Genomic DNA, 17,504 nt, shown 5'->3' with positions numbered 1-17,504 from the left:
TTAAGTCTCGAGTTTAGTCTAATGATTAAGTCCACTTTGTATAATTGTTGTTGGAAAGATGCATATTTGTAGAAGCACAACTTGCAATGAACAATTTGTAGAACATCTAATTTTATTGAGGGTTTCTAGACTTGTTTTTCGCCAATTTGAAAATTGGAAGAAGGTCCACGATCAAGGTACTAAGGAGGATGCATTTTAAGGCTTGAAAGATTGTGATAGAGCTTGCAGTTACGGTGATTACAGTAGCTTGATTAAAGCTCAATGACATCAAGGTTATTAACAAAAGTGATGTAGTGATCAAGTGCAGTACCTAATTCTTGATGTGTTGCTAGGGTTTGGCAGTTGTAATGTGTTGAATAGAGTTTGGACTGGGCAAAGTTAATGATCTATCTTGAAGTTAAGGCTTATATTATAGTGTTGCTACTTCATTGATGATGAGACTTGCATATTGTATTGGTGATCTGTATTATTGCTACTGGTACTCATATGTATTGGCTGAGTGCCTAAAAGTAGTAAGAGTTTGTATGTTGAGAAGAGCTTGAACAACTACACTTTTGTGTGGTCAGATTTTCTCAGGGGTAGTTATTGATGGGGCAGCACATAATGTAGTGATTGTATGGCACCGACAATGATGATTGTAGGTTGATATAGCGATAGAGATTGTGGAAATATTTATTCAGATCTCTTCTATCGTTAGGGTGACAGGGTGGTGCAAGGCAAGAGAGTGGAGTCTCCTTCAAGTTGGAGCTTCAAAATACTTCAGGGTGACATGGTGGTGCTAGGGCACGTTGGAGCTTGTGCAGGGTGTTACAACGTCTTTTTACTCATCACTGGTAAATTAGGGAGTTGGAGCTTCCTTCAAGTGGCAGCCTGTAAACTAGGACGTTGGAGTGTCCTTCCAATTGAAGTTGGTAAACAAGGTTTTGGAGCATCTTTCATGTTGGAGCTTGTAAACCAGGGGGTCAAATCCTCCTTCAATTGAAACTAATAAATTTGGAAGTTGGAGCTTCCCATTGATGTATTCTTTTGAAGACGTATACTAAGAAGTGTTCAATGGTTTTTCTCCTGGAAGGGTTTCCACCTAAAAAGTTGTGTTTACTTTCTTTGATACTATGCATTGTTGAATGATGTTGATTTATATTTTGATGCTAATTATGATTAATTCTTTGTAAAGTTAAATGTATACTAATTGAAGAGAAATATGAATTCACCCCCCTCTCAGTGTTTCCAATAAAAAATGTACCTTAAATCACCCGAAACCCTAATCATTGCATCTTTATCCTTGGGTGAATCTTGTAATAGAACCCTTAGGGGTATTTAGCCTAAGACCATTTGGGTTACTTAATCCCTAAGATCTATTGAGGAAGCCTCACATGTAGGGATTGTATCCAACCACAAAAACGAGGGGAGTAGTTGTTGAGTGGTAGTGGTTACTAATCACATTGTTGCTCTCAATCCAGAATGCTTAGTGAGGCTTTGCACTAAAGTGCTAGATTTTGCATTAATAGGGACTATTTCTACTCAAGGGGGAAGCACTAACCATAGTCCTAATTTTTGTAGTTTTAGGGTTATTATTTTTATCACATTTTTCAAGGCCTTCCCATATGTTTTTCAAGGTTGTTAAATCTATTGGTTGGGACCCAACTTTGAATGTTATTTCCAAAGGATTAAAGGAAACCCAAAATGGAGCAAAGAGCAAGGCTCCCCTATTTTTGGACATCTCAAATTCATCCAACTCAGCCCTAACTCTATACCAGTATTAAGCTTTTTTCTTCTAAGCATTTTGGCATCACTATTCAACTTCTTAATATAGGATTTTTGCAAATTACTATCTACCATCATTCTAGACCATATGTATTGCTAGGTATATTGCTATTTTTTCACCATTTGATTCATTAATAAAATTTCATTTCTATTATATTACTCTACCTTCAATATTATAGCTTGTGTTCTCTTTGCAACATTATATTTCTTTTATTTTTCTTTCACAATCCACTCTAAATCAAACTCAATGAAAATTAACTAGAAAGAAGACTAGTAATCATCATAATTAAAATTATCAATGGTTCATATTTCTTTAGAACTCAATCACACAAATGGTTCATCTTTCACTGGAACTAATGCACACACTTGGTTCAAGGTTATGATATCATTGATATCACTAAGAACTAAATGCGGAGTGAAATTTATGGTTTGCAATATGTTTATTGCATTAAATTAAATTAAGGTATTTGATGCATTTATGACTTCGAGCTGGAATAAACTAGCACAAAACAAAATTCTTGTTTGGGCCAAGTGTGAAATTCCTTCGATTACCATTCTTGGTGGAATATAACAATTGAAATTAAGAATGTCATGTTTTATAAATACGAAACTGCTTAAGAATTGTCAAATAAATGAACAAATGGTTTAAGGAACAATGCTTGGCTCACATAAACAAAAGGATTAAGCAAAAATGTTTAATAAAATGAGTCTTATGTTAACCTTTATTTTGATCCACCAATCTAATTCCATGAGATACCTTTCGCAGTTTTTGACGCAATATACATTAGGAATTGACAAAATCTATTTTTATATCTAATTTACCATTAGAAGGATCAAACAAGCCTTCTAACATAATAGAAGAAGCAAATAAGGATGGAACAATGGGCACTCCGCTGCTATGCTCTGGATCTAGATTACGGTCGATATTTCCAATTTGTATTGGGTGCTTTAAAAGTTTCACACCTTGTTTCCAATAACTTGGTCTTGGACCTAGCAAAATTCCACAAAGAGATGACAAAAGGGATTTAGGATCCATGAAAAGGTAAAGATAATAATAATTTAATTTTGAAGTTACAGCTTAGTCAAACATCAAATTGATATATATGATTTCACTGCTTAATCAATGGAGATGTATATACTTTAGGAGGACTTCACCTCCTAGATTCAAACTTGACACCAAGGGGAAACATGCATTGTTAACCATTAGAAGACACAATGCACATTATTATGAATTCCATTTGAATATACACAGTTTTTCCATTTTTAACAAACATTCATGTATATTTCTTATTTAGGAGACACAATGCATAATATTATGAATTCCATTTGAATATAGACATAATTTTTTTATCCTTGACAAAAAGTCATGCATATTTCTGTATTCACCTTTTAGACTCCATGATTTTACTGAATATTTTTCATTTCAAAGGCCCATTTCAGCATCTAAACACAACTCTCAACCTTTGTAGCACGAAAAATTTGACACAAAATTTATAAAGCCTCCATATCAAACAAATTATGTGAGGATATCAAACCTGGTTTTGTAGAGATCACAATAGATTGTTCTGGGTCCATAACCCAATCCATCCATAAAACAACTCCATGGCATAGTCCAAACTTTGAAAATGGAACCTGCAAGCCATGCCAGTCAATTTTGCGTGGAAGGTTACAAGATGAAAAAAAAATTAAAAATGTAGCATTGAATACAAAGTGAATGCTACCTTGAACAATATAACGATAAATTGAGATGTGCCTAAGGAACCGGTTGCATAGTTCAAGAACATAAAGCAAAGTTTCATTTATGAGCAGCATAAATACCAAATAAAGGTAAATATTAAAACCTCATGATTGCATGAAAATGGCACAAATATTTGGTTAAAGATGAAAGAAAACCTATGGATTCCTCTTGCCATTTCTGCCTCTAATTTTCACTTATGAGCAACATAAATACCAAATAAAGGTAAATATTAAAACCTCATGATTGCATGAAAATGACACAAATATTTGGTTAAAGATGAAAGAAAACCTATGGATTCCTCTTGCCCTTTCTGCATCTAGTTCATAAAGAGGGTTAACATAGTCATGTTCAAACTTCAGTTTTGAATTCATTATTGATTTCTAGACTGCAATTTCTTTTTATTGCAATCCTCGTCTATGAAAATCCAAAATTTGGACGGGTAATGTCCTTGTTGCCCTTCTACACAACTCCATGGAAAATTATCATTTGTTAACCTGTTTTCTATCTCCACTGTACAGATTGGTTAATTTTTTTTTTCTTCCAAAATGCTCATTCAGTATTTTTTAATTATTTCAAATGTTTAAATTTGTACAAAGGTACAAATCATTTTTGAACTTTAAAGAAAACTAACCCAATCTCAGGTCTTACAAGGATTGAAAATAAGACATAATGGATCTCACCCAAATTAAATTATATTGCTTTGTTATAGCTACATACATACTATATATAAAAATTTCATATTCAAGACCCAATAAAACAAAATTCACAAATTATCCAATCTGGAACCATATAATGCACTCTCGAAGTCCTGCTCTCCTCTTCAAGGGAAACTATTACTTTGGTCTTTTCGTTTCAAACTTTGATATTGAATGGTAGATTTAAGTTACTTCAACTAATTTAGAAGTTCGTAGAAACTCATCAGCTTCTTCTGCTACAGTTGCAATCCCTGCATGACTTGGGAAATAATTACCTTACAAAATACCAACAACCAGCCCAGAATCACCTTAACTATTTTTTTTCCCAGAGAGATTGCAGCCCCTATAAGCTTGCTAAACATTCATTCTAAATCACCAACAACTCTTTCGCTTCATTGGAAATTTGTTCCCTATACCCGAATGTTGAAAATTGGCAGCTCATGGATGAATTTCCTTATCTAAAATCTCATTTCTGACAATTCTGGAGTGACTTTCTAAAAATAGAAAGTCATGTCTAGCATCTCAAGTATGACTTTCCAAAAAATAGTAAATCACCTTGGATCAATTGGTAATCGAATATAGTTGATGGAAAATCACTTAACTTATCAAATCAATCCTAATAGTTTAATCTCGACTTAATCATCAATATTATTTTTATTACTATTATCCTTTTGATACTATTATATTATTATTAAAAGGAAATTCATGGCACTCAATGATGGCACTCAATCATGTCATATGTAACTCCCTCAATTAATGCATATGTTACTCTCTCTCACTTAATGGATACGTTACACTCTCTCTTATGCACTCATTAAAAGCATGGCATATTCCTCTTACTCATTAAAGCATGCCATAAAAGATTCCCCTTACGCACTCTTTAATGCATGTTACATTTTGTTAAAGAGTGCAACTAGGGGCTAATTCCCCTTCCTAGAAGCCCCTCCTTTGATGGCTCATCACTCCATTAGACTAACCTTGATGGCATTCTTCTTCACCTCAAAAATTAGAATTTTTGAATACATACAAATACCCTTTTTTCAAGTCAGCCTCATTGGTGAATAGACATGACTCTTCACCCCATGTCATCCACTATAAATATAAGTCAAGTTCACATCATCTTGACATCATCTCACTCACACATCTTCTCTCTCATGTTTTGATTGGTTCATACAACCTGAGGCAGCATCTTCTTTCCACATGTACAAAGGGTTCTTTGACAATGTTGTTTTTTCCCTGCATTGACTTTCTGCAGCTGACATTGACCAGCATTGACTGAGGACTTTGGGAGACTATTTGACTACGATTTGACCTGGATAAACTCCATTTGGGCAGGCCACATGCATTAACACACAAAACGAGGAATTCTGGGCAGGTTGATCAATGTTGACCACAAGGATAATTACAAGCTTTAACCGCAGAGCGTTGACTTTGTTTGACTAGATTTCATCTCTATTTTGTCTAGGGCATCAATAGTTAGGTGATTTCTCTTTAATTAGTAACTGTTTGTAACTATTTTTTACAATTTTAGATTAGGATCTTCTTCACTTAAATTATTAACGTTCTTCTTTATCAAACAACTACCAATGCATGAACATAAATAAACAAGAGACACGGAATGTAGGTTACGAGCCAGGGCCAAAACCTCTCACTCTTTGAGAGGAAAACCCGCACAAATTCTTCTTATAGAGATTCCAATTGACGAATACCAAGACCAAGACCCTTGACCTATTTTCCACTCCAAGACCAAGAAACAAGTTCTCTTGACAGTCAACCTTCTTCTTGACTCATTTCCACTTCGACCTTCTTAGCATCGAGACATTGTCACCACCGAGATTTTATCACTGTCTTCACATCAAGATCTCCTTTATTGTGAGACCTCCTCGATGTCATATTTTTGAGACCTTAATTTTGTGATGGCACCGAGTTCTTTTTCCATGTGATAATACTGATTCCTCCTCTGGTGCACTGAGACTTCTTCCTGAGCTAGCACCAAGACCTTTTTCCTGAGATAACACTGATATCTTTCCTTTAAGATAGCACCGAGACCTTTACTGAGATTCCACCGAGATTGTATCAATGTGGTGAGACTTCATTACTGTGTGTATACTGCAAACTCTTGTTGTAGTAGCACTGAAGATAAGATCACCTATCCGAGTTCCCTTTCCAAAATGCTTGTCACTGTAACTGTGATCCGAATTACAAAGGTAAATCAAACTCCTTGACTCTTCACCAAACTGTAGTCTCCTTACCAAATGGTGTTTCTCTTCCTCTCTGAAATAGTCATTCGAATTTCAGATCTAATCCAAACTCCTGTCTCTATGGAATAGGCCAAGATGCCTATTTATAGTAGTCTACTATGCATATAAGTTGACATGACCTTATGAAGGGATGTGTCTCTAATTAGGTGAGCTGACATGAGTCTTGTACTTCATTTTGAGGCCGACTTTGAAGAGGAGAACTTGTGCTTGTATTTGGAGGGCTTCTAGACAATTCTATAGACTCATATACATTTGTAATATGCCCAAGAAGGGTTCTTCATACATGACATTGACTATATTTGACTTTTATGACAAATCCTAAAGGCTCTCAATGGGAGACATCTAAAAATAAAATCTCTTGCTCATGAAACCCATGAAGCAAACATACAATCAGTTTATTTTTCTTCTTTACATCAATTACATAAAAATCTCAATTACACATGTCATTATGAAGACCGAACCTAGTTACACTTTTCAACACTCCCTCTTAACTTGGGAGGAATTCATAATGGTACTTGGTCATTCTCAATCTGAAGAATTTCTCATAAGAAGAATCAGATTGGTAACCCATCTGTATAGCATCATATCAACCAGCATTGTCACATAGCAAGGCCTTGATTAACAACTCTATCTCTCCAAAAGATCTGAGCTCAATGATGGCAAGACTAATGATTTATAGACACCGTAATCATTGTCTCTCCTAGAACATACCCCACTCGAGTTCTCAGGGTGTGTTCCACCAAAACTATTCTTATCTTGGATTCCCAATCCTCAAAGAATATCGGTCCTCTATGACTACTCTTATCTTGGATGCCCTATCTCATCCTCAAAGAGTATCAAATGCCAAATGATTACCCAATCCTCCATTCTATTTTCCCAAGTGAAGACCAGAATGATGTGTCTATCTCTCCCTCTTAATTAGGGAGGACATATCTATTCCAATAAAGGAATGTATTCATTCCTACGAAAGGAATGTACCTAAGCTCCTTCTTAGCTTAGGAATTTCCAAGTTTCTTCCAAGTAAGAAACTTGCTTCCAGGCTCCCTCTTCATTGGGGACCTACAATCGCTCCTCAGGTGGAGATGTAAAGACAATCAGTTGCTTGAAGAGCTGCTTCCTTTCATGTCATGAATTTCTTCTTTGCCACAGAGTCTTCACCTTTTGGGACTTCTTCATAGGGCACAGACCATCCATCACTTTCATCCATGAGTCAACCATGTCATCATTCCTCTCATCAGAATGCAATCCATTAGTCTACATCTGGCCTTGCTTCATGTCATGCTGCCTTCTTCATGCTATCTTCTTTGAAAGGATCTTACATCCTTCTACATGGTCCTCTTGGAAGACATCCACAGTTCTTCCCTTGGCAGTCATGCATAAGCCCATCCAGATATTTGTTCAAAAATAAGAAATGAACACTTAAATAAAAATTACCTTTGTGATGGTCTTTCATCATGACATATTTCAGTGTGCATCAACATCTTGCATACATGTTGACATATCTCAGAAAGATATCCATTGTCAAGGGTCTCCATCTTTTTCAAACTTCCATCAGAGTCTTTGTATCTTTCCGGGAGATTTCCTAGTCAAATCTTCTAGTTCTTGGATGTTGATTGACTTTTCCATGGTCGCATAGTCCACAATCTCTTCCTTCCTTTCTTCACATATTTCATTCCCAGGAACTTCCAATCAAAGTTCCTCTAATTACTGTCAACAACCTCATATTCCATATAAGGACATATTATGTTGATTTCATCTAGGGTGACCCATGCCTTCCGACATACTTTCATAGGACGAGATTCCTTTCCTTTGATCATGCTTCTCAAGATAGAGTAGTGATCCATGTTACCTGCAACCATACAACATGACTTTATAATATCAAATACAAGCATACATACCTTGTTTACCTTTAGGTCATCTAGGCTTCTTTTAGCAGCTTCCTTGGTTGAAGAGAGCTTCAACCCCTTGATCTGCTTCATCTCTTATGTCATCATACCATCATCCCATGAATTCCACAAGTTGGAGTTCCTAAAGAAACACTTGCTTCCTCTCTAGATTGGTGAACCTTCTGATGAAGATTCCATCAGAGAATCTTGAGGATCTTGCTTATCCCTATCCAACAAATGTTACCTTTTGACTGATGTATGATGAGCCTTGTCCTGGTAGACTTCTTCCTTTTTCCCATAAGTGTCATTTGAGCTTTTAATGAGGTCACCAAGAGCTATATCCGTCATAGTTGACTGCCATAGATTTTTGTTCCAGTTGTCCCTCATGTTTCCTTATGGAGATGTCATGAGCTCTTGCTTCTAATGCTTCTATGATGCCATGATGCATCCCATCATTTATTATAGCCATATCTTATAATAGAAGAGTTAGGAACTATGAAATGAACTTCGATGAGGAAGACTATTTCAATTGAAGTGGAGATCTCTTCTCTTCCTCTTTTTTTATTGTCCCTTTTGAGCTTAGGACAAACTTTCCTGTAGTGTCCATAATTTTTACATCCATAACATTAAACCTTAGCTATATTCTTCTTTCTTGTCCTGAGGACCAAATATTCCAAACTTCTCATTCCTTCCGACAAATGTTTGAACACCTTTGCCCTCAACCTGTCTTCTTCTATCTTACATAGAAATCACAAGTTGTATGGAATAGCTTTCTTATCCTCACAGACATTTGTTACCTTGTTCATTAGTTAGTGCATTTAGAACAAAGGATATCATTTCCTTATCTGAAATTATCTCTCCCAGATCTTGCAATTGAGATCTTATGAAGATAACCCTTTATCCTTTGATACCTTTAATTTGTGTAGATCAAATCTAAGTGATATGACCTTCTTTATCACATCTTCAAAGAATAGTTCTACCGCTTATCATATATCTCTTTTGATGCCTCCAATCCTGCTATATGGGGAACGGGGGGAGCTTTGAATGATTCCATAAGAATCTCTTGAGCCCTTAGATCCTTTCCATGTATTTAGATAGTACTTGACCTTCGGATGGTCTGGAGACTCTTCCATTGATATGATCAATGAATTCACTTTCTTCGAGGACTATTTCTATCCTCCTTTTCCATGCAAGGAAATTTGATGACCCAACCAACTTATAGATCTCCTTGCAAAATGAAGTCATTTTACTAGATTAGATTATAGAAGAAATGGTACTTACATGTCAAGTGAAGATAAAATCTTCAACTTGATCCCTTTGTTGATGGTGATCGATTAGGATGCCTTGATGCTTCCTCAAATGATCCTCTTTAAGGATAAGGAGGGGATCCTTGCTTCAATGAGAGGGAACTTGCCTTATAGCCTTTTGAAGATGATGACAATGCCTTTAGCCTTCTTTGGATAACTAGCCTTCAAGATATTTTGACTTCTTCGATGGTGGATGAGTGTAAATCCTAGAAATGCTTTTAGGGTTTCGACTTTCTCCAAGATGATGTGATCTTTGTCCTTGAAGTGCTTCTCTTGGATGTCTATACTTTGGGCTACCTTGCTTTGTAGATCTCTTCAACTTGATGAGGGTCTTTTGATGATGACTAGAGGATCCAAAAATTTTGTTGGTGTAGACTTCTTCTTCAATCTAGGGTTTGATACTTCGATGTAGATCTTGACTTCATTTTGATATCCTTCGACTTGCTATGATGCCTTTCTTGAAACTTGATCCTTGAGTGTCCCTTGATAAGATGCCCTTCCTTGACTTAGTCAACTTAGCTCTGATACCATGTTGAGAAATCTAGGGCATCAATAGTTAGGTGATTTCTCTTTAATTAGTAACTGCTTGTGAGTACTTTTTACAATTTTAGATTAGGATCTTCTTCACTTAAGTTATTAATGTTCTTCTTCATCAAACAACTACCAATGCATGAACATAAATAGACAAGATACACAGAATGTAGGCTATGAGCTAGGGCCAAAACCTCTCATTCTTTGAGAGGAAAACCCACACAAATTCTTCTTATAGAGATTCCAATTGACGAATAACAAGACCAAGACCCTTGACCTATTTGCCACTCCAAGACCAAGACACAAGTTCTCTTGACAGTCAACCTTCTTGACTCCTCTTCGACTTCGAATTTCTTAGCATTGAGACATTGTCACTATTGAGATCTTATCACTGTCTTCACATCGAGATCTCCTTTACTATGAGACCTCTTCGCTGTCATATTACCGAGACCTTACTTCTATGATGGCACTAAGTCCTTTTTCCATGTGATAATATTGATTCCTTCTGTGGTGCACTGAGACTTCTTCCTGAGCTAGCACCGAGACCTTTTTCCTGAGATGTTGAAAAGTGTAACTAGGTTCAGTCTTCATGATGAAATGTAATTATAATTTTATGTAATATGATGTAAAGAAGAAAAATAAAATTATTGTATTGAATTGCTTCATGGGTTTCATGAGCAAGAGATTTTATTTTTTTTGAGTCAAGACTCCCATTGAGAGTCTTTTTGTCATCTAGTCATAAAATGTTAGAGTCATTGTCATGAAATGAAGTCATGTTAAACTTTGTAAAAGGTCAAATTTGTCTATGTAAAGTATCCTCCAAGACATTGTCACTTATCCTCTTCAAGCCAGCCTACAACAATGGAAGAACATGCTAGAAGAAGTCGTCCTAACCTCTTGAGATCATGTCGGCCTAAAGGACATGAGTAGAAGTGTATAAATAGCCTAACTCGGCCTCACTTGAAGGCAAGCAAATTGATACACATTCGGTGAAGAAGTGCGAAAAAGAAGGGCTACAAAGAGAAGAACGAAGAAAGGATAAGGATACTATCTTTTGGGTATAGTGAAGGAGACTATCTTCTGGGTATAGCGAAGGAGACTATTTTCTGGGTATAGCGAAGTAGACTTTCTTTTGAGGACAACAAAGTAGAGTTAATTCTGGAATCAACAAAGAGAAGGTTTCTTTTGGGGTCAGCAAAGAAAGGGTTTCTTTTGGGGCACTTGTTCTGGGTAACCGAGGTAGAAATCTAGAGACTGAGTTTCTATAGAGGAGACTAGTGAAAGCCTAGAGGCCGAGATTCTCTAGGGGAAGTCGAGAAGAAGCAGTGTGAAGGATAGAGACCGAGTTTCTATGGAAGGAGTCGAGGAGAGCAGTTTGAGATCATGAAGGAAGTCGAAGGGAAGAGGCTAAGCATCAAGGTTAGTGACAAGGTTCTTGGGAGGATACTAGAGTCAAAGGTCTGTGCCATGGTCTTGGTACTCGTCAATTGAAGATTTAGAAGAAGAATTTTGATCGGGTTTTCCTCTCAAGAAGTGAGAGGTTTTGGCCTTGGCTGACAAGCCTACGTACTATGTCACTTGTTTTTTATTGTGCATATTGGTAATTGTCTTGATGAAAAGAACACAATAATAACATAGCGAAGAAAAAACTATAAATATAAGAAGTAAAAGTATATCACAAGCAATTATCAAGTAGAGAAATCTTTTAACTATCCATTCCTTAGATTTCTCAACATGAGATAGCACTGATATATTTCCTTTAAGATAACACCGATACCTTTACTGAGATTCCACCAAGATTGTATCAATGTGGTGAGACTTCATTATTGTGTGTATACTGCAAACTCTTGTTGTAGTAGTGTTGTTGCATAGAGTGTCTAGGCATTGCGACAACGCTCAGATCGGGGGCTGTCACCCTGATCCCCAATCTCTCTGTTTAAGTTGTCTCCTTATAGCAGGCTAAGGGGGGTAGACCCTATGGAAGAAATGGAATGAAGAAGAACTAGCTGGGAACCAACCAGTTTGGGAGTCACAGTGAGGCGATCAAGTACTTGATTAAGATTTAGCAAGACTTAGGGTTTGATTAGATTTTAAACGATTAATACTAGTGCCTTATGGAGTCAACGATCTTGCTAGGGAAATGAAGGCCAAGTAATTGATTAGCAATTGCTGCTTAGATGAATGACTATCTTATATGAAATGCAGATCCTAAAAACTTAATGTGAGATACAGGAATCTTGGTTAATTTTAGTTAAATGCATACTTAAATGTGAATCCTTCAATCCTTTCTGTGTTGAGCCTGATTTCGTAGTAATTGGCAGAGAGAAGATAAGGAGAAGCACACTAAGGTGTGATTAATGATACCTATCCTAAAATTCTAACATACCCGGTTGCGTTCGGTGCTGTAGAGAGCTGTGGCTCTGAGGACTGCATGGTCACCATTTTAAGTACTATTAAAACAGGCTTCTCAAGCAAAGATTGATGGATACCTATTTCTCTATCGACTGAGCTTATGCTTGGAAGTAAATTTTATCTATGCAAAGTTAACTTATATGCGAATGCACTAGATGATGGGATGAAGTTAGACTTGAGGAAGGGAAAACACTTGTGTCGCAAAAGCTCTCAATTACCCAAATGAAATGTTTGCCTTATGGATGAAGACTTAAAAATAAACTCTTGAAGATATTACAATTAAAACACAAGCTTATTTCAAATCTTTCTAATACAATTATAGCTCAAAGAGAACAAAAAAAACTTCTTTGCAATTTAATATCAATGTCAACAAATTTTCAAAACTACTCATCTTAGGAAATAGAGATATGCAATCTATTATAATTCCACGACAGAGTTCTTTAACAATCGCTTGAAAATATTCACGAGATGTCTAACATGTAACGAGCATTAAATAATTCAAGCAATGACGATCAATTTCAATATATGCAGAATGTTCTAGCAATTAAATTTCTAAAGATCCAAATACTTTAAACAACTATGAAATTTAAATGCAACCAATTTCGATCCTAGAATTAAAAGATGTATGCTTAGTGACCCAAATAAATCAAAAGATTCAACAATTTTTTAAATTTTTTAATGGGCCAGAGGCCACATAAAAAATTTTAAAATCTTTAAATGCGAAAAATGCTTTGATTTAAGTTTTTAGATGGTCTTGAAATCAAAATGAAACGCTTTCTTTTAATTTTTTACTCTTTTAAGATTTTTAGATTTTTCTTTAATGTTATAAATTTTTATGATTTTTTAATGAATTATTAAAATGAAAATAAAAAAAAAAAATAAAAAAAAAAATAAAAATGAAAAGTGAGAAAATAAAATCAAATCAAAATTTAAAAATAAAAATCAAAATAGAAAATCGAAATTCAAATTAAGAAGGATTAACGAAAAAAAATAAAATAAAAAAATTGAATGTCACAAAGATTAAAAAGAAAATCAAACATGAAATAAAATTTGAAGCAATGAAAGAAATCTAAAAAATTGAAATGTTATAAAACTAACTTTGATGAAACATAAAAAATCAAGTCTAAAACCTAAACAAAGTCATACAAATATAAGCCAAAAAAAAAAAACTGAAGTGCTTTGTGTGTTTTGTAGCGATAGGTTGATAGAGAAATGCACGAGGGAGTAGTTTTGCTGGACAGAGGGAGCTCGAGCTTGCAGTCAAGGGATGGATAGCAGCGTGAGGATTTCAGGCAGTGAGCGAGGGCTAGCGGATGGTTTGAAGCAGGCAACGTGCAAGGGATGAAGGGACTGCGATGAAGGCAATACGCAGAAGGGTTTGGCAGCAGAATGATGGACGTGAGGCTGGAATGCAGATGTAGGTTGAAGGAGCGTAGGCAAGGGGAAAGGCAAAGAAACGATGGAGGGGAGACGAGGTTTACGCTGCGGGAGGATCTGAGCGATAGGAAAGGCTGCAACATTTTTTTTGTTTTGTTTTGCAAGTATAATGAAATGTTGTTGTTGCGGAAGAAAGGAAGAACAATGGGTTTAGGCAACTGAGCTATGGAATGGACACGAGGGAGAGAAGAAGCTGGTGGGATCTGAGGAAGATGGACAAAGTGATGGGAGAAGAAGCAACGAATGGGGGAAAAACCATGGAGAGGAGAGGTGATAGGATCCCTTGGACGATTTTGATGGACTGCTTGCGTGTTTGTAGGTCTAATGGATGAAGAAAAACGCAGAGTCTGAGGGAGATTGCAGGCTTATGGCAGTAAGAGGAAGAATGATGAGAGGGGAGAATACAACCAAGAAACCCAAAAAAATTCCAGAAACCTTAAAAAAAAATTGAAATTTTGCAGGGACCCAAAAAGCTAGGCAGCAAGCCAATCAGCAAAAATGGTGGCCCAAAAACTCGTTAAGAAATTTCCAGAAATCTCAATTTAAATGTCGAATCCACTTGCTTCAGATTTAACAGTGAAACCCTTAAAATTTTTCCAGATTAAAAAGTTTTAAATTTAAAAACCTGGACTGCAAAATGTCTGAATAATATCCCTGGAAAACGATTTTAATGAACCCCAGAGATCCAGATCTTACCCTCCAGGGCCTAGATCTGGACTCTATGTAGATTTCTTCCTCAGATCTGTAGCTACAAGATAACAATAAAAAACCCAAACGATATGTACAAAAATCCAGAAAAACCCAAGTCAGAAAACCAAAAATAATTACAGATCCATGTACATGAATGGCAGATCTATCAGATCTGGAGAAAGTGAGTCCAACTCCGCTCACAGATCTGATAATCTGAGGCTCTCAATAGCCAGATCTATCGATTTAGCACAGAAAAATTAAATTTTTTGAATTTTAAAGGAGGTACTGAGCTCAAAACCCTTCATGCATCACCCATAAAAAATATCTTATGATAAGCCCGGGATCAAATTAAGCTGGGCTCTTCAGAAAACATGGATCAGGAATTGGCTGGTTCAACTGAAACTTCCCTAAATGCCCGATGATCCAAAAATCAAGACTTTCCTACAAAACTCAATTCAGCCATCAACATAGAGCGAGAAAACAATAATAAAGCCCAGACAAATAGAGATATCTACTATTACGTTCAGAATTTAGATTATTATTCAAACCCCAGCGACTGAGCAAGATACCTGTACTCAAATCACTCTTCAGAAGCTATTATCAATGGCTAAAAAAAATTTACTCATGAAAATAACACATCTTACAGTGTTTCCACGAAGAGTAACACCGACGAAAATTAACCCCAAAGTCTTCCTTTATTATCCGAAAAAGTTTACACGAGTTTTTTGCTTAGTACACGATCCAAAAATCGGAAGAATTGAATGACAAATGACCTCCTATTTAAAGATAAATCCTCCAACAGCTAGTTCGAGTGATCCTCGTCAAAGCAATCTTGACTGTTGATGAGGATCAAAATTTCTTTTAATCTCATCCGTCGAAATTTTAAATTCTTGAGGAAATTCAAAATTTTCAATTAAATGAATTTTAATTAATTCAAAAATTAAAATTTTGAATTAATTTCCTTAGAATTTTGACTTTGACTTAACCCCAGGGACCAAAGGCTTAAAATTTAGCAAAATAATTAATTTACCTTAGTCCCTGGACCTCTTAAAATTGAATTTTTAAGGACCGACGAATTTTTCCTTCAGAGAATTTAAATTTACCTAAGATCTAGAATTAATTAAATTTTTGACTTAGGATTTTAATTAATTTTTTGCCAGAAAATTTAATTAATTAACCTATGAGGGTATAAATTATTTTTTTAACCCTCAAGACACTTTACATCACAATTTTCATATTTTTTACATCTCAAGGGGGGAAAACCCATTTGAAATAGACCCTCACAGAATACCCATTTCTGTGACACAAATATAATCCTGCAGACCAAGCAATTTGTAATAAAATAGCCTAACCAAATGGTTAGGATTATTCCCAAATCACTTTTACATAGACTCGATCTATAACACTAGCACTCGCCTAAGATCCTAGTGACAAAATCCATTCCAGCTTTGGGGTAAGGCTGAAGGAAAACTCTGCCAACCATTCGAAAATGGATCAGTGAAACAAAAACCTCCCGGAATGTAGATCGTCAGCAGAAAAGTAGGTTTACCCAGGCAATTACATACACAACATGGATTTGCTGAGATTATTTACATTTTACACATGCAGAAAGGGTTTATAGTATAACATGATGATCAGGCTGATGATGATAGTTGAACAACATGGACACGTCGATCATGCGTTATCCCTTTTGCGAAAGAAGGGGGTGTACTGCTATGGGTTGTTGTGTTAAGTTATGGTATGTTCTATGCTTATAACAGTTTACTTCTTTTTCTTATTATATTCTGCAGATTAGCAATCACATGTACATAAAGTAAAGTGCAGATAGAACATTAAACGATCGATAGAAAACAAGCCAAGACAAGAGACACAAGATGTGGCGGGCGGCTAGCCAAGGACAAATTCCACAATGTGTGAGGAAACCCTTTGATCAAATATTCTTTTATCTTCAATAATTCAGCAGAGAGAAATAGTACAATAAATCTGATTCATATCAGCAGTAGCAAACCCTAGATCAGCAGTATCAGCATTAGCGGCTTCATTATCAAACTAGGGCAGACAATATCTCACAAACCGACCGTCGGATTGACTTCATTCCACCACCAATGCTTCCAGAGGAGCTTCAGATGAACCTACAACGCAATTCAGATGAGGAGATCTTCTAGGCCACACAGGTCAATCTTTACTTCTGTAGTTGCAGCTTCAGTTTCAGACTTCAGTAGTTTCCGGCTTCAAACTAGGGCAGTCGATATCTTGCAAACTGTTCGTCGGATTGACTTCATTCCACCACCAAAAGTTGCGACTTTCAGAGGAGGTTCAGATGAACTTACAGCACAGTTCCAAAGAGGAGATCTTCTAGGCCACACAAGTCAATCTTTACTTCTGCAGTTGTAGCTTTAGGTTCAACAGCTTCCGGCTTCACATGTGTGAGAGAGAGACCCATTTGTGCGCAGTAGAGAAGAGACTCATTTCTGCGCAATAGAGAGAGAGAGATGTGATGAGATGAGTGAGAGCAAATGAGGAAAAGTCCTCTTATATTTATACACAACGTTGGTGTTTGAATAGATGCGACTGTTGGACTTCTGAGCCTACATGAGTTGTAGGTCAGCTTGATAATAATTCCATAATCAAAATAAATTCAGATCTCCATGAATACTTATCGGAGTCGGATGATCTTTATATCAATCCTACACCTCTCAACAAGAGGAATCTAATAAAAATATTATCAGCCATGAATAAGATGACCCACATGAAGTTTTTCCCTGGTTGCCAATTTTAACACT

The 17,504-nt window shown here is 36.1% G+C and overlaps 1 protein-coding gene across 1 annotated transcript in view; it reads right to left on the bottom strand.

Moving 5' to 3' along the window:
* Positions 1-2,445: 2,445 nt before the first annotated feature.
* The window catches only part of PRMT7 (protein arginine methyltransferase 7), a 467,255-nt gene continuing 452,196 nt past the window's right edge, over positions 2,446-17,504 (bottom strand). The window contains exons 13-14 of the mRNA XM_089446420.1: positions 3,300-3,396; positions 2,446-2,754 (exon numbers count right to left, since the gene is read on the bottom strand). Of these exons, the coding sequence (XP_089302546.1) occupies positions 2,549-2,754; positions 3,300-3,396 (303 nt within the window). The 3' untranslated portion in view covers positions 2,446-2,548. The remainder of the gene's footprint in view (positions 2,755-3,299; positions 3,397-17,504) is intronic.

Source organism: Pinus tabuliformis, chromosome X, assembly GCF_031772625.1.
Source record: "Pinus tabuliformis cultivar Carrire ecotype Pingquan chromosome X, CPIR1, whole genome shotgun sequence".
Taxonomy (NCBI): Eukaryota; Viridiplantae; Streptophyta; class Pinopsida; order Pinales; family Pinaceae; genus Pinus; species Pinus tabuliformis.
Note: the sequence above shows the minus strand (reverse complement) of the source record. Positions and strands in the feature narration are given on the sequence as shown.